This window comes from Cetorhinus maximus, chromosome 19 (genome assembly GCF_964194155.1).
Source record: "Cetorhinus maximus chromosome 19, sCetMax3.hap1.1, whole genome shotgun sequence".
Classification (NCBI taxonomy): domain Eukaryota; kingdom Metazoa; phylum Chordata; class Chondrichthyes; order Lamniformes; family Cetorhinidae; genus Cetorhinus; species Cetorhinus maximus.
In genome coordinates this window covers 29,935,695-29,960,189 of record NC_135897.1, presented here as the reverse complement: position 1 = coordinate 29,960,189, position 24,495 = coordinate 29,935,695, and the positions used below count along the sequence as shown (strand labels likewise).

The window sequence follows — 24,495 nt, the reverse complement described above, 5'->3', positions numbered from 1 at the left end:
TCCATCACCCCCTACTCCTCAACCCCCACCTACAGCACCTCCCCATGCAAATGCAAAATATGCAACACCTGCCCCTTCACTTCCTCTCTCCTCACCGTCCAAGGGCCCAAACACTCCTTTCAAGTGAAGCAGCATATCACTTGCATTTCCCCCAACTTAGTCTACTGCATTCGTTGCTCCCAATGCGGTTTCCTCTACATTGGAGAGACCAAACGCAGACTGGGTGACCGCTTTGCAGAACACCTTTGGTCTGTCCGCAAGAATGACCCAGACCTCCCTGTCGCTTGCCATTTTAACACTCCACCCTGCTCTCTTGCCCACATGTCTGTCCTTGGCTTGCTGCATTGTTCCAGTGAAGCCCAACGCAAACTGGAGGAACAGCTCCTCATCTTCCAACTAGGCACTTTACAGCCTTCCGGACTGAATATTGAGTTCAACAACTTTAGATCTTGAACTCCCTCCTCCATCCCCAACCCCTTTCCGTTTCTTCCCCCTCCCTTTTGTTTTTTCCAATAATTTATATAGATTTTTCTTTTCCCACCTATTTCCATTATTTTTAAATGTATTCCACCCATGGTTTATTTCACCCCACCCCCACTAGAGCTACCTTGCTTGTCCTGTTCTCCAATCTTAATTAGCACATTCTTTTAGATAATATCACCACCTTCAACACCTCTTTGTTCTTTTGTCTGTGACATCTTTTGGTTATCTCCTCCTCCTATCACTGCTTGCTTGTCCCAACAACCCTTCCCCCCCACCCCCTCCCCCCCCCCCCCCCCTTAAACCAGCTTATATTTCACCCCTTTCCTATTTCTACTTAGTTCTGTTGAAGGGTCATGAGGACTCGAAATGTCAACTTTGCTCTTCTTCGTCGATGCTGCCAGACCTGCTGAGTTTTTCCAGGTATTTCTGTTTTTGTTTTTAATCATTCGTGCCAGTCCATGCAAGCCTTACCAGTTAACAATGGATGTTATGTCTTCTGGTTTCCAGAGAGATTCAAAATAATCAGACTTTTAGATATATACAGGAGCTGACATCGAATGTATTTTTCAGTTCTCACCTTGTGCTGTGGAACGATACATCATTAGTTCAGTACACAGGATGTAGTGAGTGATGTGTCATCCTGGATACTTAGGTATGTATACATACGCGTAACAATATAGTTCATAACTCTTTTCGAGCAATATAACAATATACCATCCCTCTTTAAAAAATGTAATGTCTTTATAGATCAATATAACTATTTCAATCATTAACTTTTTTATATTATGTCTAGACTAAGGAAGATTAACAATCAACTTTTATAATTAAACTGAACACCCTAACAATCTTTTGTGGCTTGTTTTCTTTTCCCAAAAACATGATATTGCTTAGCTGGGAGAATGTTGCGCCTCCATCTCATAGATTTAAAGCTCTCAGTGATGAGTTGGTACACTGTACTGGCAATGTTTTGCATGTTGCTCCTGGTCTTTTAGGAGTAGTGCTTGATGCTGCTGACATTGTGTCACTTGTTAATGATGTTGATATTGTACTGTTTTTAGTGATACTGTTGATGTTTTTTCACTTGTTAGTGATGTTGCTGGTGACCTTTTCTTCTTTACCAGCTAGGGTGTAGGAAAATGGAATCTGTTTCTTCTCATCTTTTTACCTGTTTCACTCTCGATGATGTAAGGCTTTGGAGTCTCTGCTTCACCAACAACGTTTGCTGGATTGTATGTTCTCAGGATTGGACCCTGCACATGTACAGTTTGTCCTCTCAACAACTCAGGCAAGGATTTGGCATGTTTGTTGACGCGTTGACCACCTTCTACCTGTGCAACAGTGAGATGTAGTCATTGGGGGATGTATCTCGCTTGGCAAAGTTGCCTTGTACTTTCTGTCACTGAGTTGCTCTGCAGGTGATTTCACGTCAACCTTGAGAGGTGTAGCTCGGAGTGACAATAAGGCAAGGTTTGGGTCTTCCTTTCTCTCTTGGCATTTTATGACGGTTCTCTTAATCATCTGCATGTGCAGTTCTATAAACCTGTGTCCCCTTAGTTTTATTCGTTCATGTGATGTGGTGCCACCAGCTAAGCCAGCATTTATTGCCCATCCCTAATTGCCCTTATTCAGAGGGCATTTAAGAGTCAACCATATTACTGTGGGTCTGGAGTCTCATGTAGTCCAGACCAGGTAAGGATGGCAGATTTCCTTCCCTAAAAGGGATTAGTGAGCCAGATGGGTTTTTATGATAATGGTTATGTGGTCATCAGGCTTTTAATTCCAGATTTTTATTGAATTCAAATTTTACCATCTGCCGTGGTGGGATTCAAATCCAGGTCCCCAGATCATTACCCTGGGTCCCTGGAATACTAGCCCAATGACAATACTACTATTCCACCGCCTCCCCTATGATGATCATACTGTCCAGCAAAGTCTTTAAAGGGTCTGGAGGTGACTCTTTCAGGAATCCCTCACTCAGGAAACAGAACTCATACTGCTGAGATGACTTTGTAGCTCTCAAAACTTTCATCTATAAAGAGAACTTTGGGTAATAGTCTGCAACAATGAAATGTTATTCTTGATATTATGTGAATAAATCAGCTCCCACAGAATGCCATGGTCTGGATGGTACTTCAGCAGCTATCACCTCTTTCTGCTGTGTATTTCTGTACTTCTGGCATACATTGCAGGTTGATATCATTCTTTTGATGTCTTTATGGATGCCAATCCAATACACAGCTGATCTAACTCTGAGTTTTCACTTTTCCATTCCCATGTGACCTTCATGTATTTTCTGGAGAAGTTCGTTCTGCAATGTTTTGGGGCATAATTATTCTGGTTCCAGTTACTAGAACATTATTTTCTAGTGAGATGACACATCTGTTAGCCCAGCACTGATGTATTACTGGCTCTGTTTTTTCTGTTTCTTATTATGCTGTTCCTGCACCACTTGCTGAGAGAGTATCTGTAACTCCTCATTTATATTGGTTTCCTCCCTAATTTGACTGAGTTTCCATGTTGTTATGATCACTAGGTGATGGATCTTTACACCTTATTGTCACTCTGAGCTACAACTCACAAATGCTGTTGGTTTTCCCTCTTGTCCTAGGACTGCTCGCAGTCCCTTTGTAGAAGCATCTACTTACAGAGTGACAGGTTTCTCTCTGTTGTAGCAAGACAGACTTGTCTCTTTGCATACTACTTCATTGAGATTGTTGAAACTCCTCTCTTGTGACTGTGACCACTGGCACTCAGCATCTTCCCTCATCAGCTCTCGTAGATTTGCTGTGTGTTCTGACATGTGAGGTATGAAAGAACACATGTACTAGATGAAGCCAAGGAAACTTCTCAACTCTTTCTTAGTCTCTTGGAGTTTCTGGCTTAGAGATGGCTGTGACTTTTTCAGGACTCAGCTTGACTCCATCAGGCGTGTATACCGTTCTGAGAAACTGACATTCTGTCATTTTCACAATGCATTTGTCCGTGTTTAGCTTGATCCCAGCTTTCCTGGTTCTATTAATGTCTTCATGTAGATGATATTCATGATCTTTTTCATCTACACCATAGATCTGGATATCATCAGTTGTACTGACTGCTCCTTTACATCCTCTGTATGTCTCATCTACTTTCTGCTGGAACACATCTTGGCCCACATTAAGGCCAAAAAGTAAATGTAGGGAATTGTACCGACCAAAGGTTGCATTAAATATCATCAACAGCGAAGATTCCTCATCAAGCTTCATGTTCCAGTGGTCGTTACTAGCAAGAAGCTCACTGAAAACCTTTGCCCCTGCCTATACTAATGTGATCTCTTCCAGTGTTGGAATAGGGTAGTAGACAAGGTGGTAAAGAAAGCACATGGAATACTTTCCTTTATTTCATGGGGCATAGAATACAAAAGCAGGGATATAATACTGGAACTGTGTAAAATGCTGGTTAGGCCACAGCTGGAATTTTACACGCAGTGCTGGTCACCACATTACAGGAAGGACATAATTGGTCTGGAGAGAGAATAGAAGAGATTTACAAGAATGTTGCCAGGGCTGGAAAATTGCAGCTATGAGGAAAGATTAGGTAAGCTAGGGTTGTTTTCCTTAGAATTGAAGAGGCTGGAGGGGTGACTCGATTAAGGTGTACAAAATTATGAGGGGCCTAGATAGAGTGGATAGGGAAGACTTGTTTCCCCAAGCGGAGAGGTCAATTACCAGGATGCACAGCTTTAAGTTGATTGGTAGGAGGATTAGAGGGGATATTAGAAAAAACCTTTTTACCTGGAGGGTGATGGGTTTCAGAAATTCACTGCCTGGTTTTGTGGTGGAGACAGAAACCCTTAACTCATTTAAAAGGCACCTGGATCTGCACCTGAAGTGCTGTAGTCTGCAAGGCTACAGACCAGATGCTGGAAAGTGGGATTAGAATAGGTGGCTTGTTTTTATCCAGCCAGTGCAAACATGATGGGTTGAATGACCTCTTTCCTTGCTAAAACTTTTCTATGGTTCGATTGTTCCTCTTTATTGCTTGATTAAGATCGTTTGGATTCAGGCAAATTTGTAGCTATCCTTTTGGCTTTTATCTCACAATGACCACATGTATCCAACCTGCAGGCTCTGTGACCCTGGCAATCACTTTCTTAACTTCCATTTCTTGGAGCTGTATTGGTATTTTATGTAGGGGATGGATCACTATATTTATTACTCTGGATCAGTGATTTGATACTCAAAATCTTCAAAGCATCCAACCATTTCATAAAAACGCATTTGTACCAGATCTTCCTTGCTTCTGATCAGATGGCGTGTTTCAATAGGTGCAGTACCTTCAACCCTCAGTATTGCCTCCTTCACCTCATGGTTTACTGAGATCGGCTGCAGCTCTTTGCAGCTGCTCAACTCCAGGATAGCAGGACCATCAGGTTCAGTGATGTAGAATATGCAGTTAACATCTTTTCCTTTGTGCACCCCTCTGATTTGGGTCGTTCCTAGTTGTCGAATCTCAGTTCTACCGTATGCTGTTAGCATGATGTTGCTCAGTTTTAGAACATCTCTCTTTGAGTAACCATTTCTCTTTGAAATTTTCAGGAAAGATCTGGTATAGTCTGACCAGGATGATATTTCTCTGTGCTCCGATATCAATCTTCAGCTTCAGATACATGGCCGTGGGCTTATTTCTCACCTTCCTTCTGATCTGAATGTTTGTGTGAATTCCTTTTCTCTGGGAACTGTCATATTTGGGTGTTTCATGCAGTTGTATGGATCCTACGCCTATTGTATCCTCAAACTCTCCTTCATCTTCCAGGGATTTTTTAGTTTCTTTTCCTTTTCATTCACCTTGTTGCTTTGCCTCTGGTAACTCATTTACCATCCTTTTTCTTTGCACTGCACATCTTTTTCAGTGACTGGGTTTTCCACAAGTTCTGTAGTTTGATCCATGTGGAGGACATTTCTTTCTGCCTGTGAACCCATGTGGCCATCCACAGCTCTTGCAAATCTTTCTCTCTGTCTGTTGTTCATTATTTTGTTGCTGCTTCGCTGCATCAAACGTGTTACATTTCCCTTGACTTAACTGAAAGCTAACTGTTCGGGTAGTCAGCATCTTCACCCATCTACTTGTGGCTTCATACGTTCTGGCAGCAACAACAGGCTGTGATATTGTGAGCTTGTCCTGTCCAATCAGAGCTTTTTGTACACCAGAGTGTGCAGCCCTCCAAATGAACTGATCTGCCAGCCTTTCATTCATTTCTTTGAATTTACACTTGCTGGCTACATCTCTCAATCTTATTAAAAAATTGTTAACAGGCTCACCTGGTTCCTGCCTCAAGCTCTAAAATTTGTATCAGTGCATTCAATGGTTTGACTTTGTATGGAGACCTGTGCTGAACTTTAAATAAAAATTGCCCGGGTTTTTGTCCTCATTCATCTCCCAGCTATTAAAAAGCCTAAACCTTTCTCTCCTGTCCACAAAGGATGTTGCTGACCCTTTCCCCTTCATTAGTGCCTTTCAGAATGTCAATTTGCATTGTAGTTTGATTTTCTCAGATGCCTGTATGACATTAACAGCCTCTCAATTCATCCTAAGCTGGAGCTGTGCATTCACTGCTGGAGCTCTGCATTCACTGCTGGAGCTGCGCATTCACTGCTGGAGCTGCACATTCAATGCTGGAGCTGCGCATTCACTGCTGGAGCTGCACATTCACTGCTGGAGCTGCACATTCACTGCTGGAGCTGCACATTCACTGCTGGAGCCGCGCATTCACTGCTGGAGCTGCGCATTCACTGCTGGAGCTGCGCATTCACTGCTGGAGCTGCGCATTCACTGCTGGAGCTGTGCATTCACTGCTGGAGCGTTCACTGCTGGAGCTGTGTATTCACTGCTGGAGCTGCGCATTCACTGCTGGTGCTGTGCATTCACTGCTGGAGCTGCGCATTCACTGCTGGAGCGTTCATTGCTGGAGCTGCGCATTCACTGCTGGAGCTGCGCATTCACTGCTGGAGCTGCGCATTCACTGCTGGAGCTGCACATTCACTGCTGGAGCTGCGCATTCACTGCTGGAGCTGTGCGTTCACTGCTGGAGCGTTCATTGCTGGAGCTGCGCATTCACTGCTGGAGCTGCGCGTTCACTGCTGGAGCTGCACATTCACTGCTGGAGCTGCGCATTCACTGCTGGAGCTGCGCGTTCACTGCTGGAGCGTTCATTGCTGGAGCTGCGCATTCACTGCTGGAGCTGCACGTTCACTGCTGGAGCGTTCATTGCTGGAGCTGTGCATTCACTGCTGGAGCGTTCATTGCTGGAGCTGTGTATTCATTGCTGGAGCTGTGTATTCACTGCTGGAGCTGTGTATTCACTGCTGGAGCTGTGTATTCACTGCTGGAGCTGTGTATTCACTGCTGGAGCTGTGTATTCACTGCTGGAGCTGTGTGCATTCACTGTTGGAGCTGCGCATTCACTGCTGGAGCTGCGCGTTCACTGCTGGAGCTGCATGTTCACTGCTGGAGCTGCGTATTCACTGCTGGAGCTGTGTGCATTGACTGCTGGAGCTGCGCATTGACTGCTGGAGCTGCGCGTTCACTGCTGGAGCTGCGCGTTCACTGCTGGAGCTGCATGTTCACTGCTGGAGCTGCGTATTCACTGCTGGAGCTGCGCATTGACTGCTGGAGCTGCGCATTGACTGCTGGAGCTGCGCATTGACTGCTGGAGCTGCGCATTGACTGCTGGAGCTGCGCATTGACTGCTGGAGCTGCGTATTCACTGCTGGAGCTGCGCATTCACTGCTGGAGCTGCGCATTCACTGCTGGAGCTGCGTATTCACTGCTGGAGCGTTCACTGCTGGAGCTGCGCATTCACTGCTGGAGCTGCGCATTCACTGCTGGAGCGTTCACTGCTGGAGCTGCACATTCACTGCTGGAGCTGCGCATTCACTGCTGGAGCTGCGCATTCACTGCTGGAGCCGCGCATTCACTGCTGGAGCCGCGCATTCACTGCTGGAGCCGTGTATTCACTGCTGGAGCCGCGCATTCACTGCTGGAGCCGCGCATTCACTGCTGGAGCCGCGCATTCACTGCTGGAGCTGCGCATTCACTGCTGGAGCTGCGCATTCACTGCTGGAGCTGCGTATTCACTGCTGGAGCTGCGTATTCACTGCTGGAGCTGCGTATTCACTGCTGGACCTCTGCATTCACTGCTGCGGCAGCGGCCCTTTCATTTTCACAGGATTCACTCATATTTTCTCTCTCCCAGACACTAATTTGGGTTGAATTTTCTCAATTTAATTTATTTATTTCATTAATAATGTTTGGGCTTTTCCTCACAAACACCAGGTATGTTATTTCTTGTGGTTCCCAGAAGTTCGAAATGATCACACTTTTCGACACAAATGCTGGAACTGATATTGAATGTATTCCTCAGAACTCACCATGTGCTGTGGAATGATACACTGGTGGCTGGTACACAGACTGTATGGTCCGGTGAGTGATGTGGCATCCTGGATACTGTAAACATATGCAGAACAATATAGTTCCTAACTCTTTGAATAATTGAACTAACAGCAATTCATAAATGTGTGGCACACTGTTCTTCAATCAGTGCTTTTTACTTTGGTTAAATATTTGCAAGTGGATCCATTTTATAATGCTAACACATTTAGCCTGCTCTCTTTGAGCAGGGTTGTTAAGGGGAGAGGTGTTGAGGCTGCAGGATATGGAGGCAGGAAGGAAAGGTGGGTGCAGTCAGAATGGTACAGTTCACTGATACCTGAACAAACGACACCAATGTCATTCATAATCCAAATTTTTGATATGTGCTGCTTCCATTAGCCTAGGCTACCTGTTGGCAGTGCAGGCTTGTACAATCGAGGAGGATGCTCTATTTTATGACATTGCATGACAGCGTCAGCAGATGGCACTATTTCACTGTCAAGAGCCAGAAAATGTGCATTACTCAATCAGTGGATGGTATTTATTCAGACTGTTTATACATCCATGACTAATGCTCCATCTTAAAGAAAAAAAATTGGGGAGGCTGGAGGTGCACCTGGAGGTACAGCCCAGGCAGTAATTTGTTGTGGTCGATGTGTAACAGGATACAGCTTGATGCTTGTAATACATGTTACTCTGAAAACAGCCAATTTCATCTAATCTCCGAAGCTAAATTGTCAGACCTGGTTACGATGGGATAGGAGACTGCTTGGCTTACACCTTACACATGAAAGAACATTTATTTAAGATAGACACAAGTAGAAAAGGACACATTTTGATGTAATGTGAGCATGTGAAAGATTCAAAAGTACCTAATTGGGAAGATTTTCAACAGAGTCCAGCTAGTAAAAAGCCACTCACATCATTATTAAGATTGAAGTTGTTGATGAATTGGCACCACAGATACAGAGACACGACAACTCTGTTTGCAAGGCGAGGACTTGACAATGACTCATTTTTACCACTAGCTTAAGTACCAGGAGTGTCTGAAACAGTTCAGAGCTTCCATGAGATGTACATGTTTGCATAAACCTTATTACCGAGTAAATGAAAATCACCTATATAAAATAAAGAGCTAGCTCAACATAATGCCATATATATCCAATTAGGGAATATACATGGAGAGTGGACTAGAAACTTCCTGAGGCTGACTTTACCTTCTCTAGTGTGAACTATGTAAATCATTATTGAATGATCATTGCACCTGAAGGCAGTGAAATCACCCTGTTGTAATCATTTCAAATGACTCACCTCATCTTCCTTAATGAAATTACTGGAAGATCAAGGTGATGATAAAAGACCAAGGGAGTGGAACCAACTGGAAAACTCTTTCAAAGAACTATCGCAGGCACAATGGTCTGAATGTCCTCCTTATTTGCTGTATGCATGATTTTATAAGATCTGTTGTTGTGATAATGTCATACATCAAGCCCAGTTTCCTGTTTCTCATGTACAGTTTGTTCTTTAACTGTATGTAGCAGAAGAAAAATAGTTTATTTTTTAAATTGCAATTGCTCTACATGCTGATGCACATTAAGTGCTGCCTCAGGGATATTGGCGCCAAATTCATAAGTGTTAAAAATAGAAAAATGAAAATTCCCTGACATGTCCCCTCATGTGACACTGTCACATGAATTGGGACATGTCCATCACTTTTCGTTAAACTTTTATTAAATTTTTAAAAACCTACATGAAACCTCAGCCCGCCTGTGGATGAGGCCTCATGCTCTTTCCAATGCCCTCCAGGGCTCTCGGCCTGCCCACTAACCTTGAGGTTGGACGGGCAGATCCTTTAACTACTGCAATTACTTTTTAAATGTCCTCAATTGGCCGTTGACAGGTCGGCGGGTACACAGCTGATACGGCTGTGCCCTCTATCACCTGAAAGTTGAAATGGGGCGGGATGACGCCCGACGTCATCCCACATCATTTTACCCACCAGCGAGTGGGCCGCCCCACCTACATCATTTTACCCACCAGCGAGTGGGCCGCCCCACCTACATCATTTTACCCGCCAGCGAGTGGACCCGCCCACCCACATCATTTTACCCGCCAGCGAGTGGGCCCCCCCCACCCGCCAGCGAGTGGGCCCCCCCCACCCCCTCCCCCCCGGCTCGCCGACCAGGAAATCCTACCCCATAACTTTTCCTCTCCTGTTGACAACACTGAAGATGTCTTTGTCGCTGGCAGCCCTCCAGGTCCTGACTGTGCCGGTTTTAAACCAGCCACCAGTCACCACTGGACCCGCCATCCGACAGGCCCTGCCCCCACCCGCCACTGCCCAACCATTGGGTGCTGCCGTTCATGCTCGACGGGCCTTAAGTGTCCCGCCAGCGTGAAATTACGGTTGGGGGCCGATTGCAGGTGGCGGCCCTTTTCCCGACTTCTCCCGGGCCCGCTGACCCCACCCACACGCCGAACTCAAAATCCTGCCCTGTGTGTTTTGATTGGCTGCTCTGCTGCATTATATTGCCTTTGAAGAAATCAGACGAGCCAGCACATGAGCATTATTAAACCATTACTCATGAGTATATTAAACCAGGGAGGGAAATATGAACTTTCATTTAACACACACTCAGTACAATAAAGCGAGATTAACCCTCTTAGTGACTAATGAAGGTTTCTGAAGTTTAAGCAGGGTAACCCAACAAGCATAAGTCACTTTCTTTCAGCATTGGTTCATACCTATGAAAGTCACTCTGTTTAACATTAAATATTCTGTCTTTACAGACTATATGCCATAGGAAAAGGTAATCATTATTTTTGAATTAATATAAAATGTGAACGGTGAGTTTGTTTGCAGTGACAAGAACAAGCTGGTGATAGCTGGCACTTTTCAATATGTTCGGGTAAAGGGCTGAGACAGGAGGATGTTGCATCTTTAAGATCTTGAACTGAATTTGCAAAAACTGTGCTTGCAGGTCTTGCTTCTGAAGTACAGGGATCTCTTGTTCTGGATCCTCCTAGTGAAGCCCTGGAGATAGCCTCAGGAGAAGGTGTGGTTGAGACTGTGACTCCTGGAAACTCTGTAGAGGACAGTTCAATGACTTCAGACTATGGATATTTTCCAGATGACTCAGAACCTGTGGAGAAAGGTAAAATGGGAAAACACAGCTTGAATTTTTGAAATCAGCTTATAATTGTAATCTGTGCTTGTCATAATGGAATACACTTTGCTTTAGAACCCACATCCATATTAAGTATGTGACTGCACCAATTTGCCATATTGTTGTGGTAGGGCATGAATTTGTACCAATGAAGCCTCACTTGTGAATTTCAAATCTCAGCTAAATCAGCAGATTAAAAAAAATATAGTCAGGTAGTAAGGCACATCTACCAGATGATTTATTAAATGATGTAACTGAAGATGATTGTGTTGATTCTTGCCCTGATATAGAGTTCATTCCAGGATTCAATCAACAAATAGTTTGTTTATAAAAAGATTCCAACACCAACTCTAGTGCTAATCGTTTGGACCAGGGTTTGTTTGTTTGGTCTCTGTCTCTCATGCACACATTCACTGGCCCTCGTACACTGAAACCATCATCTTCAGCTCTCCTGACAAACCTAACCAAAAATTCCATCTGTCTTGGTAAGAGGATCAAAGGTTACGGGGAGAAGGCAGGAGAATGGGGTTGAGAAACTTATCAGCCATGATTGAATGGCAGAGCAGACTCGATGGGCCAAATGGCCTAATTTCTGCTCCTATGTCTTATGGTCTTATGATTTGGAAGTACCGGTGGGGCCTGTTGGACCCGAGAGAGTTGAAGACATAAACGTGCCCACTGCCACCGAAGAGCCTGGTTGACAGTTGACCCCTGAGAAGGGGGTCTCGGAAAAACCAGCCGAGGCTGTTGAGCTATGACACTCGACAGGTCCGAAGAAGCCTCCCAGGAGACTTGACTTGTAAATAGATATTCTTGTAAATAATTGGGATGTTGTGATGCTTGTCAATTGTACTTTCAGCTAAAGAGGGAGGGATGTGGTGAAGTGGAGTGTTATGTACCTTTAAGAGAATGTAGTTAGTTGACCATGTGACTGTATTGACCAATTGCTACACAGCGTGGGCCTTCTTGGGTAACTGTAAGTCTAGAGCTGGAGGTGATTTAAGAAGCACACATGGTGTTAGTGCTCTGATCTTAGTTCTAATAAACCACCAGTGTTTGTTCAGTTAATCGGTCTCTCTGCCTGTATTGTTTCAAGCACCAACTAATGTGTTAATATCAAGGGTGCAGCTAGCATTCACCAGACAAAGTGAACCTGATAACCAAAAACATAAAAGACAGCCACCATTTTTTACCCTAGGTACCCTTAATTCTACTGCCTGCATCCTATTTCACAGCAAGCACTTCTCGCCCCTCACCCAAACTTATCTACATTGTCTCCCAGCCATCCAATGCCTCAAAGTTAAAACTCTAATCCCCATGTTTAAATCTCTTAACCCACTCTGACTTGCTGCCCCTGTCCTTTACCCCCTCCTGCCCTACAATCACTGATTTATTCATATATTTTGATGCGCGCAATTCTCACCTGTCTCTGCATGATTTAATTGATGGGATTCAAATGTAAAATTCTGTGCAGTTTAAAACTGAAGCACCCATTCACGACTCCTCAGATACTAAATTAGTCCATGTCTAAATGCAGCAAGACCTGGACAATATCTAGGCTTGGGCTGACAAGTGGCAAGTAACATTTGTGCCACACAAGTGTCAGGCAATGACCATCTCCAACAAGAGAGAATCCAACTATCATCCCTTGATGTTCAATGGCATTACCATCACTGAATCCCCCACTATCAACATCCTCGGGGTTACCATTGACCAAAAACTGATCTGGACTAGCCATATAAATACTGTGGCTACAAGAGCAGGTCAGGGGCTAGGAATTGTGTGACGAGTAACTCACCTCCTGACTTCCCAAAGCCTGTCCACCATCTACAAGGCACAAGTCAGGCGCATGATGGAATACTCCCCACTTGCCTGGATGAATGCAGCTCCCACAACACTCAAGAAGCTTGACACCACCCAGGACAAAGCAGCCCGCTTGATTGGCACCACGTCCACAAACATTCACTCTTTCCACCACCGACGCACAGTAGCAGCAATGTGTACAACCTACAAGATGCACTGCAGGAATTCACCATGGTTCCTTCGACAGCACCTTCTAAACCCAAGACCGATACCATCTAGAAGGACAAGGGCAGCAGATAGGTGGGAACACCACCACCTGGAAGTTCCCCTCCAAGTCACTTACCATCCTGACTTAGAAATATATCGCCGTTCCTTCACTGTCGCTGGGTCAAAATTCTGAACTCCCTTCCTAACAGCACAGTGGATGTACATACACCACATGGACTGCAGCGGTTCAAGAAGGCAGTTCACCTCCACCTTCTTAAGAGCAATTAGGGATGGGCAATAAACGCTGGCCCAGTCAGCAAAGCCCACACCCCGTGAATGAATTTTAAAAAATTAATGATTTGCTGAGGAGCTAGTTTAAACTTTTAGCACCTTTATATTTGGATTTGATTACTTCTAATCCTATGATCTTTTGGAAAGTACTCACAGTATATTTGTTCAGCAAGGTGTCGGCAAGTAGGTCAATCTCATTTTCCATTTTTATATTTCAGTATGAACATTGAGCATTCTCAGCTCATGTTTAGAATAGCTCGATGGTGAATAAGGATCTGTATGTTTTCTTCAATAATATGGTTTGAATTCACCCTCAGAAGCAAACTCACGACAGTGTTAATGTGAATTTGTTTTCCACTTCACTGCACAAGCCATTTATTGACTATTTAGTGCTCAGTTAGTGGCGGGCAATAAATGCAGGCCTAACCAGCGACGCCCATGCCCCATTAAAGGATTTTTAAAAAATGCTGCACTCGTTTACCCAGCAGGAACTGGAGTGAAATCTCCTAAACTCCTTTTACATCAGCTCCTTAAGGTTAGCACACAGAGGAGACTGTTCCTCATTACTCTGTGCAGTTTGTAAACTCAGATCTCAGAGATGAAAGTCTAACCCACTGCAGCACTTGGTTCTGCGATTATGAAATGTCAGCGTGCTTTCTGTAGTTTCAGAGGCCGACTGCTGTTAAGATACTTCATTAACTGTCAATTCTGCAGACATTTACAAGGAACAATTTTACTAATTTGCATTTCTAGCGCATACTATTAATTAGTGAAAACAATCTCACTGTTGACCTCACCATTAAAAAGGAACTGGGTGGAGTGAAGGTCTTGTATTTGCGTGATAGATATGAACTAAACCACAGCAAGTTAAGTGTTGTCCATTTCAGTTTAAGTACTCTTTTAACAATGTGATATGTGTTAATTACTGCCAAACTAAGCCCTGGTAATGAAGATTCTTTATTACAAGTATGAAGTCTCACTTCTTCAGGTTTTATTGGAAATTTAAAAGGTAAACGTTATTTTTTTCTACTTTACCTTTCTGTTTTCTTTTTCTTACAATCCAATGTTTCTCTCCCCCTCTGTCTCTGTCTGTACCTGATTTGATATTGAATTCATCTATTCTAATTTAGATAATTTCACAATCCTAAAATCCAGTTGGTTAGGAGATATGCAGTTGTTTACCTGGTTCCTCTTCCTACGATGATATCTGCCCTCACTTTCAGCAATTTACCACACAAAATATTTAAATACCTAAACATGCAATGGAAAGTCTAACGAATGGCAGCCACTATTAGATCTCCTCCTACAATAAATCATGCCGCAATATTTTTTGGAGTATTATGCAAGGCACTTGTGAGGACTGAATGAAGTTTGAAATTACTCTTAGTCCTAAATGCTGGATAAATCATATAAATTAGAGATTGATATGCTAGAGAAAAGTTATTGATTTATCTTGACATGAATAATAAAACACTCCAATATCTAACAGATCCCTTGATGTAGTCGTGGCATTGAAGAGATAATTATGGGAGAGTTTTCTTCATTATCTTCATTAAAAAGTGGTCTGCAAGGTTGTTATCATCTGATTCCAAATACACATTACAATAGTAATCAAAATGGCATTCATGTTCCTTTCGAGGAGTTTCATTGTTTAAATGATACACACTTCTATTGCTCTACATCCCTCAGGGGGACAAAATATGGTTACACAGTTTCCCATAAAGACAGTACTTCTTGAAGTTGCCATCATTGTGATGGTTTAAGACATTTTATCATCTGGAATTGCAGTTTCCTCAGGCTAAATTCCTTCAGGAGCACCATACAGAAGGGAAGAAAATAACCTATTGTAGTAATTATGGTTTTGCTAAATGTTGGACTGTACCTATAAGAATAGTCCTGTGATGTAAGATCATATGATCTGTGTAAACCAATGTGTTAGTGGCATGGGCTACCTTCACAGTCCGTGTAGAGATAGGGGTGGAGTTGAAAGCACATGAGTAGTTTCTGCTGGCTGCATTGTAAATAATCCTATGTTTCCACTTAGAAAGTTGTCTGCAGATCAACTCTATTACAAATAAGTGACAAGGCCACACTATAATAAACTGGTGATGAGGATAAATCAGGATAAATCAAGATAAATTGGAATAGTTATTGTACCTCACCCAGCAATTGCGAGTATCAATGTTTATTTGCAATATTAGAAGATATACTCACCCAAAATGCCACAATTTGGTGGAATTGATCCCTTTGAGCCAGCCACAGATGATTGGTCTTAGTACATAGATATATTCTTCTTTCAAGCAAACAAAATCATGGGGAAGAGAAGAGGCGAGCGATCCTCTTGTGTACTTGTGGGAGCAAAACCTACAGTTTTATTCAAAGTTCGACGGCACCCAGTGCCCCAGATTTGAAGAGTTTTTCAGAATTAGCAGACCTCGTAAAGGGACATTTTCAACCCAATTCCTCGTCACAATGCAGAGGTTCAGGTTCAGTTCATGAAATGGAGCCCTGGGTGAGACAATTGCTGGCCACATGGTGAATTTGAAGCAATTAATGGAACATTGCAAGTTCGGTGAGATTCTGAACAACATGCTCAGAGATCGTTTAGTGTGTGGTGTGAAAGAAGGCACCATTCAGTGAAAATTGCTGGCTGAAGTGAATCTGGATTTTAAGAAGGTGTTAGAAATAGTGCTGGGCATGGAAAGTGCTGTAAGAGATTCACAAGCAATACATGGGGCGCAAAATGGCGCCACACTACAAATCGGAACACAGCCGAAAGTGGCGTGAAAAAGTGAGACTCTGCCGCAAAGCGAGAAATAGCCCCCGCTAACCGAAAAATAAGAAGAAATAATTTAGCAGCTAAATCAAAGAACAACTTTAGTCGATGCGGAAACAATCAATCTTTTAATGATTGGCAGTTTAAAGAAGTAGAATGTTACTTTTGTCACAGAAGTGGACATATAATGAGACAGTGCAAAGAGAGATTTAAAGAGGCTTACAAACAACAGAAGAAGCCCAATGAAATCTACAGTGTAGAAGAGCCTGAAACAACAAATTCTGACATTTATTCATTGTCTAATATGAAAGTTGGGAAGACAGAGCCAATATTTGTTACAGTACCAGTGAATGGTAAACCATTAAAAATGGAAGTAGATGCGGGAGCTTCCACTACTGTAATTGGAGAACACACTTTCAGATACTTAAATAATGGTGAATTAAATTTGGAACAAACATCTGCCAAGTTGAAAATATACGCAGGTGAAGAAATCCAAGTAAAAGGTATCAGCAGAGTAACTGTCCATTATAGACACCAATTGGCACAGCTATCCATGATAGTGCTAGCAGGCGAAGGGGCAAGCCTTCTTGGGTGAGATTGGTTAAAGGAGATTAAATTAAACTGGTCTGAAATCTTCCAGTTGGGAGCAAGTGGGCTACCAGAGCTGCTTAAAAAGTATGCCACTGTCTTCAAGGATGAACTGGGAAAAATTCAAGGCCTGCAGGCCAAGATTTACATGGATCCAGAAGCAACACCTCGCTTCATGAAAGCAAGACTGGTGCCGTACGCCCTGAGAGAGAAGGTTGACGCTGAGCTGAACCAGCTAGAGAGGTTGGGTGTCATAAAAGCGGGTCAGTTCTCAGAATGGGCAGCACCTATTGTCCCTGTCCTTAAACCAGACAAAAGTGTCTGAATTTGGGGGACTATAAAGTAACGGTCAACAGAGCAGCCAAGCATTCCAAAAATTGCAGACCTATATGCCAAGCTAGCTGGAGGGACAATGTGTACAAAGCTTGACATGAGTCACACATATCAACAATTAGAGTCGGACGACGCTTCCCAGAAATTCGTCACAATTAATACCCACAAAGGGTTATATCAATATACATGCTTGCATTTTGGTGTTTCCTCAGACTGTGCCATCTTTCAGGCAACAATGGAAAGCTTACTGTAGGGATTACCCTAGGCTGTAGTCTACTTAGATGATGTGCTGATAACCAAATTCACTGAAAAAGAAAACTTGGCTAACCTAGAGTAGGTCTTAGAACGCTTTTTACAAGCAGGAGTGTGACTGAAAAAGGAAAAATGCACTTTTCAAGCAAAGTAAGCAATCTATTTGGGCCACCGGGTAGATTCTCAGGGGTTACACACGGTTGAAGAGAAGGTTAAAGCAATAAGAGAGGCACCTGCACCCAAGAATGCCTCTGAATTTAAATAATTTTTAGGAATGATAAATTATTATGGGTAACTTTTACATAATTTATCTACAGTTCTGGCCCCTCTGCATTCACTGCTAAGGGAGAACCAATGTTGGTCTTGAGGGGCACCCCAAAAAGAGGCCTTCATGAAAATTAAATAGCTGTTATGCTCATCCAATCTGTTAGTGCATTATGACCAGACGAAGGACTTGGTGCTAACATGCGTTGCATCTTCCTATGGAGTTGGAGTGGTACGATTTCAGAATGGACGACGACACAGAGCGGCCAATTAGGCTCTGTATCCAGGACACTTACCACAGCTGAAAAAGGATATTCCCAGATTGAAAAGGAAGGTCTGTCGATTATTTTTGATGTAAAACAATTTCACCAATACATGCATGGGCAGCATTTCACGATTGTATCAGACCACAAACTACTGTTGGGTTTGTTTAGTGAGGAAAAGGCTAGACCTCCCATAGCCTAGGCAAGATTACAAACAATGGGCCCTAATTTTGGTGGCTTACAAATACACCTTTGTACATAGGCTTGTCATTCACATCGCAAATGCCGATGCCCTGAGTTGCCTGCCCTTACAAGAGAATGACGAACACCTCCCAGTTCCACAGGAACTCGTTTTACTGTTAAATTTTCTAGACACCTTGCCAGTATGAGCCAGACATATCCAAGGCTGGACAAGTCGGGACCCAGTCCTCTCTCGAGTGCGAGACCAAGTGTTACATGGTTGGTCCCAGGAGCCAGTCTCCGATAAAATGAAATCGTTCTTCAACCAAAGACATGAGATGAGCAGTCAAGATGGAATTCTATTGTGGGGTACATAGGTAATAGTTCCTCCAAAGGGAAGGGAGCCACTTTCAGTCGAACTACACAGTGCCCATCCAGGGATCTCCTGAATGCAGACCATAGAGTGCAGTTACTTATGGCAGCTGGGGATGGATAGCAATATTGAGAATGTGGTAAAGCACTGTGTGCAATGTCAGCAGCTGCCATTGCATCCATGGGAGTGGCCTGGTAGACCCTGGGTGCGGTTACGCATCGACTACGTCAGACCCTTCCTTGAAACCATGTTTCTACTGATTATAGATGCCCATTCCAAGTGATTAGATGTTTATGAGGTGAAGTCACCAACGTTGGGTGTGACAATAGAGAAACTACATCAGAATTCCGCCATCCACGGACTGCCAGATGTAGTCGTATCTGATAAGAGCCCTGCATTCACGAGTGCTGAGTTCCAATGATTTATCAGCCTCAACAGCATCACCCATGTGAAGACTGCACCATACAATCCGTCATCAAATGGACTGGACGAAAGGGCAGTTCAAATTTATAAAGCGGGCATGAAGAAGTTAACAGGAGATTTGTTGGAGACCAAGCTTGCAAGCTTTCTCTTTCACTACAGAATGACCTCCCATAGGATAACAGGAGCAATGCCTGCAGAATTGTTGATGAGACGCTGCCTTAGGACAAGACTGAGCCTAATAGCTCCAAATTTGGAGGGGAAGGTGGAAAAGAGTCAAGGAAACCAAAAAACTGCACATGACCTGCATAGTCATGAGAGACAATTTACTGTTGGAGAAGCAGTATATGTGAAGAATTTCGGTGGAGGACTGAAGTAGTTAACTGGTAAAGTGAGTTCAGTCACTGGACCGTTACCATACCACGTGGAAATGGAAGGCTGGATCACTCGTAAGCATGTGGATCATTTAAGAAAATGAGAGATACCACAACAAGATATGGTTCCACCTGTAACTATCATGAACCAGTGTTTCCTGTTGATGATGCTCAACCAAGGTCTGACATGTCTGATGTCTGTCAGAGTGGAAAACACTGAGCTACAAGTGCTCACTAAGGTACCTAATATTTATGCAGCTCCAGAGAATGTGGTTCCTGAAAAAGAATCTGAAGTTGTGGAGCTGCAGCGTTCCACATGAACCAGGAAACCACCTGAAATACTGAACTTGTAAATTTCATGACCTGTGTAAATACCATAATGTTAAGAGATAAATATATTTGTCAATACAATATGTATGGCAAAGTTAAAGGGGGAAGAATGTAGTAAATATGGTTTTGCTAAATGTTGGACTGTACCTTTTAAGAATAGTCCTGTGATCTGTGTAAGCCAATGTGTTAGCAGTGTGGGCTACCTCCACAGTCAGTGTAAAGTGTCATGACTCACTGGGGATAGTGCACTGTAATATCAAGCCCCACTGTTCCCTGAGCCGCGACAAGTGTGAAAAGTTTGATTAGACTACTAAATTGTCCAATTCTACCTAACTGTTTAATTTAGGTTAACAGAATACAAGCACCAGGTTTGTAAACTTAACAAGTAAATAACTGTTTATTAAACAAATTGTCCTTAACCAGTGGCAAAAGTAAGAGATATGAACTGCTAACTTTTAACTTATAAATTAAACTCTACCCCTTCTTAATCCCTATACACAAACACACAAATACACACACATAAGACGTACGAAACATGGATTTTAAGGGTGAGGTAAAACAGTTCCATGGCACCAATCTGGGGTACGGGATTAGATGAGTTGATTTTGATTGATGTCTTCCCAAATTGCTTGCAGTTCATTGTTGATGACACGAGATGGTCTTCCAGCACTTTCAGCCTCTAGTTCACTGGCTGAAAACTTGCTTTTTAATGTTTCTACTGATGATTTTCCCCATTTCCTTTTCACAGGGGTTTCTTCAGTTTCTTCAGAATAGGTTACAGAGATATGGGCTGGGATTTTCTGGCCCTGTTGTGGGCGGGACCCGCCATGGGCGAGGCGGTGCCCCAGCCAGAAGTCCATTGACTTGTGGCGGGACCGGATGATCCTGACGGCTGGCGGGTGTGGAGAATCCTGCCCATGAAGAAAAAACCAGCTAGCTAGCCTTGTCGATTTACTGGAATCTTACCCACACAGGAGGGAGAGGTTTTAGGTGTGTTGTCTCTGCAGGCTAGGATCTTTCTGCTCCCTGCTGTCACACAAAAGCTTGATCACCTGATCAGGAGCCAATTAAAATATTGTTGCTAGGCAATTTAACTTAGTTCCAGACCCCTTTCTGGTACCATTTTGTCCAACCTAGCACACTCTGTTCCAGCAGATAGCAACATTGTATGTCCATCATCCTGTTCCAGGGAACATGTTTTTCAACTGTAGCCATGGTACTTTTTAAAGCCACAGTCCATATTTTAAAGCCACAGCCCAAGAAAAATAAAAATAGGTTCATTGCAAGAGATAGAGATGGAGCTGAAAGTAGTTGCTAATAGCTGTATTGTAATTAAACCCAAGTTTCCACTTAGAAAGTTGTCTGCAGATCAACTCTATTACAAATAAGCAACAAGGCCACACTACTACACCTGTCTAAATGGTCTTGTTCAAATCTTGTCTCTCGCTGACTGAGTGCAGAGTGGTATTGACATGTGCATGGTCCAGGCCGCCAAGGTGAGGAATGAAATATAGAGTGAAACAGGTTGTAAGTGGAATGTGATAATGGAAAGATAATAGAAAATGGAATAAAAATGGCAAGACTGATCAAAGAATAAATGTAATAATGCTCAAAGTTGAGCAGCTTTTTCAATGTTATGTGTCAACTGAGGCTCATTGGGTAGCACTCAGAGCAAGAAGGTTGTGGGTTCAAGTCCTGCTTTAGAGACAAAGCTAAAACTAGGCTGACACTGTGATGCAGAACTGAAGGAGTGCTGCCTTGTCAGAAGTGCTGCCTTTTGGATGGGATATTAAACCAATGCCCCGTCTGCCCTCTCACATGGCACCATTTTGAAGAAAAGCAGCAGAATTAACTCTAGTGCCCTGGCCAATATGTTACCTCTCAATCAACACCTGCAATCAAATGGTACGACTAATGTGCACAAATTGGTTGCCACATTTCCGACATTACAACAGTGACCAAATTTCAAAAGCAGTTCTTTGTTTGTAAAGTGCTTTGGGGTGTCCTGAGGGTGTAAAAGGAACTATATAAATTCATGCTCTTTCTTTTGTGCTGATGCTCTGATCTTTGTTTTGCAGGATCACTGGGACCTGGAGCAATATCTGCCATCGTAATTGCTGCGGTTCTTGGAGTGTCTGTATTATTCAGCCTGGTCATAATCACCGTGAGAAAGCTGTCAGCGTCTTAGACTTAATAAAGGATTAAAAATAGACACTGCTGTTACTTACTGGCCTTTAATTCTCAATTTTATAAACTGAACTAACCCAATTATTTTCTGAATATATTGCTTTATAATTGTATTTACACAGACAGTAATGAGCAGAAAGGTGCACACATTATAAGGTTATGGTACACAAAGGATCATCAGGTATGGAGGAAGCCACAGGACTCCTGTGTTAGAACCCAAGCGGAATACAGATTTTTGAGTTCATTATTGTTATTAGATTAATGTTTGATTTGTTTTCAGCCTTGCCAATGAATTCTTAGTAATTTCCTTTACTGGCTGAGCCTTTGTTGCACGACAGCAGTTCCAGTGAAACTGCATGAATTAAGTATTTTACAATTGTTTCCAGCCTGTTAGTCTTGCTTCCACAGACTTACATATTTAATTTATATTAGATGTCTGCTCTTCCATCCACCAGTATTGTGGTGAAACTCCCCATATTCAAAAATTTCTTTGGCGCCGAAATGATCTTCCTTTCCCCATTGCTGCCCTGCCGCATTGCACTGCCCTGTAAAAAAATAATAATACACAAGAGAGTTTCAACAGATTCAGCACAAAATACCACAACTGTCAATCACCAGATTTTATTCACTTGAGGTAGGATTTTGAAGGAGACATTGGACTGTGAGGAAGTAAGTTAGTATTTTAGCGTACCACCTTTTGATGGCACTGGTTTTTCATGGTGTATCAGAAATTTTTCGTACCTATATCTCGTCCCATGGTGAAACCCTGATTTTAGACAGGATGTTTGGAAGAAACTTTGAGATGATTTGATGTAGCTGCCTGAAATATTGGAAGGAGGATCAATGTACAAGCCTTTGTGCACTTCCTGCTGAACAAGTCCTGTGTGCCATTGCTAAAATGGGAATAGGGCTGATGGATAGTTTGTTGTCAGAGGATTGCAAAAGAAAGATAGGAGGAAACATTTCTACAAAGTAGAAGAAATAAGTGCCACAGCCTTTGTGGGCGATTGTGGGTGCGCAACTAACCAAAATTTCTGCACTGATCATGTGGTTATCCAGCTAAGTGCTGGCAATTGGATGATGCACACAATAATTTGCACTGGTTTCTTCGCCGGAATTGGGGCGGGGGAGCTGGAAGAGGAATTTTCCAGATTTGTTTTCCCCTTATTGGCCCTGTTTTTTTTCTGTGTTTTTGCTACTCAGAAGAAATTACCTGGTTGAGGGTGAGGGTCGGGGGTGGTGAAAGGGGGAAGGGTGTTGGTGGGCATAGGAAATGTATTGAGGATACTTCAGCCATCATGAGCATGGGGCAGGTTCGAAAGTCTTTTCCAGCTGGTCATTTTTGTATGTTTGTAAATATTGTTCCATATGAAATGCAAGTGAACAGTAAAGAAGCTGATTATACACACAAGTAATTGTGTAATGTACTTTATAATTGACTACCTTAAACAGGGGTTGAACTGTCATCAAACATGATAATAAATGTCGATGAATGTGAATTCTTTTCTGTGCAACAGCAGATTTCTTACGCAATAATTAGGCAACTTGACTACTTTAAGGAAGTTGTTTCAAAATTGGATGGGTAGATTAAGCAGAAGAGTCATGTTACCCTTGTTATCAGCACATGATATTCATTATTTGTTTCAAGTAACTATAAACTAAAGAACTGTTTACTTCCTGACACCTCCGTTCCGTCTGTAATAATATTTAAGCTTTTAAAACAAGACTTGGTGCCACCTTTGCACTCCATCCTGATTTATCTCCGTTCCTTTCCTCTCCTACTCCTATAGATCCTTGTAGTGACCTGCACTATGGGATTTGATGCTTTGTCCAAGTGACATTTTTGCAAAATAAAGTGAGCTGCATCGTCGCATTGAGTATCTGATATTGAAATACTATCAAATGAAATACTTAGGGGGAGGCAGTGGCATAGTCACTGACTAGTATTTCAGAGACCCAGGTTAATGGTCTGGGGATGCGGTTTGAATCCCCCCATGGAGGATGGCAAAATTTGAATTTAATAAAAATCTGGAATTAAAAGTCTAATGATGACCATGAAACCATTGTTGTAAAAACCCATCTGGTTCACCAATGTCCTTTAGGGAAGGAAATCTGCTGTCCCAACCTGGCCTGGCCTACATGTGATTCCAGACCCACAGCAATGTGGTTGACTCTTAAATGCCCTCTGAACAAGGGCAATTAGGGATGGACAATAAATGCTGGCCTAGCCAGTGATGCCCACATCCCATGAACAAATAAAAAAAAAGCCACTTTGTGGATTCCTGTCTGATTTACAATATTTGCTCACCCAAGTAAATATTTCAGTTTTCTAATAAAAATAAGTCTTTATTGTAAAGCTGTTAATCTGTTGATGAAGTGCATCCTTTATAGAAACTACTGAGATTCAAGCAGCATCTGTAATAGGACATTCCCAGGTATGATGTGCAGAGGTTCTTCCTGCTGTTCATATCTAAAGTTAATTCTAACTCATCCTACAGGCAACTTTTAGGCTATAAGCATCTTAACAGCTCCCAAAAAAAGTTTGGGGTTGAAATTGTGTGTAGTGGTATTAATCTCACCTGACCCAGCCTCTGACTTTCAACCTGCTTCTGGCCTTCAATCTCTCTCGACTCTGGCCTTTGACCTACCTCTGACTTCTAACCACCTTTAACCCCAGCCTCCCTGATGTTGCCTGGCTTAAATCGCTAGAAGCTAAATATATTCACACGGAGGGACCTGTCCTCTCCAGATAAAAGGAACATGTCCAGGCATTGCGCCTTTTCAGAATTAAAGCATG

The 24,495-nt window shown here is 42.9% G+C and overlaps 1 protein-coding gene across 1 annotated transcript in view; it reads left to right on the top strand.

The window, feature by feature from the left end:
- snorc (secondary ossification center associated regulator of chondrocyte maturation) overlaps window positions 1-24,090 on the top strand; it is a 33,812-nt gene extending 9,722 nt beyond the window's left edge. The window contains exons 2-3 of the mRNA XM_078564515.1: window positions 10,872-11,045; window positions 21,590-24,090. Of these exons, the coding sequence (XP_078420641.1) occupies window positions 10,872-11,045; window positions 21,590-21,699 (284 nt within the window). The 3' untranslated portion in view covers window positions 21,700-24,090. The remainder of the gene's footprint in view (window positions 1-10,871; window positions 11,046-21,589) is intronic.
- Window positions 24,091-24,495: the final 405 nt, after the last annotated feature.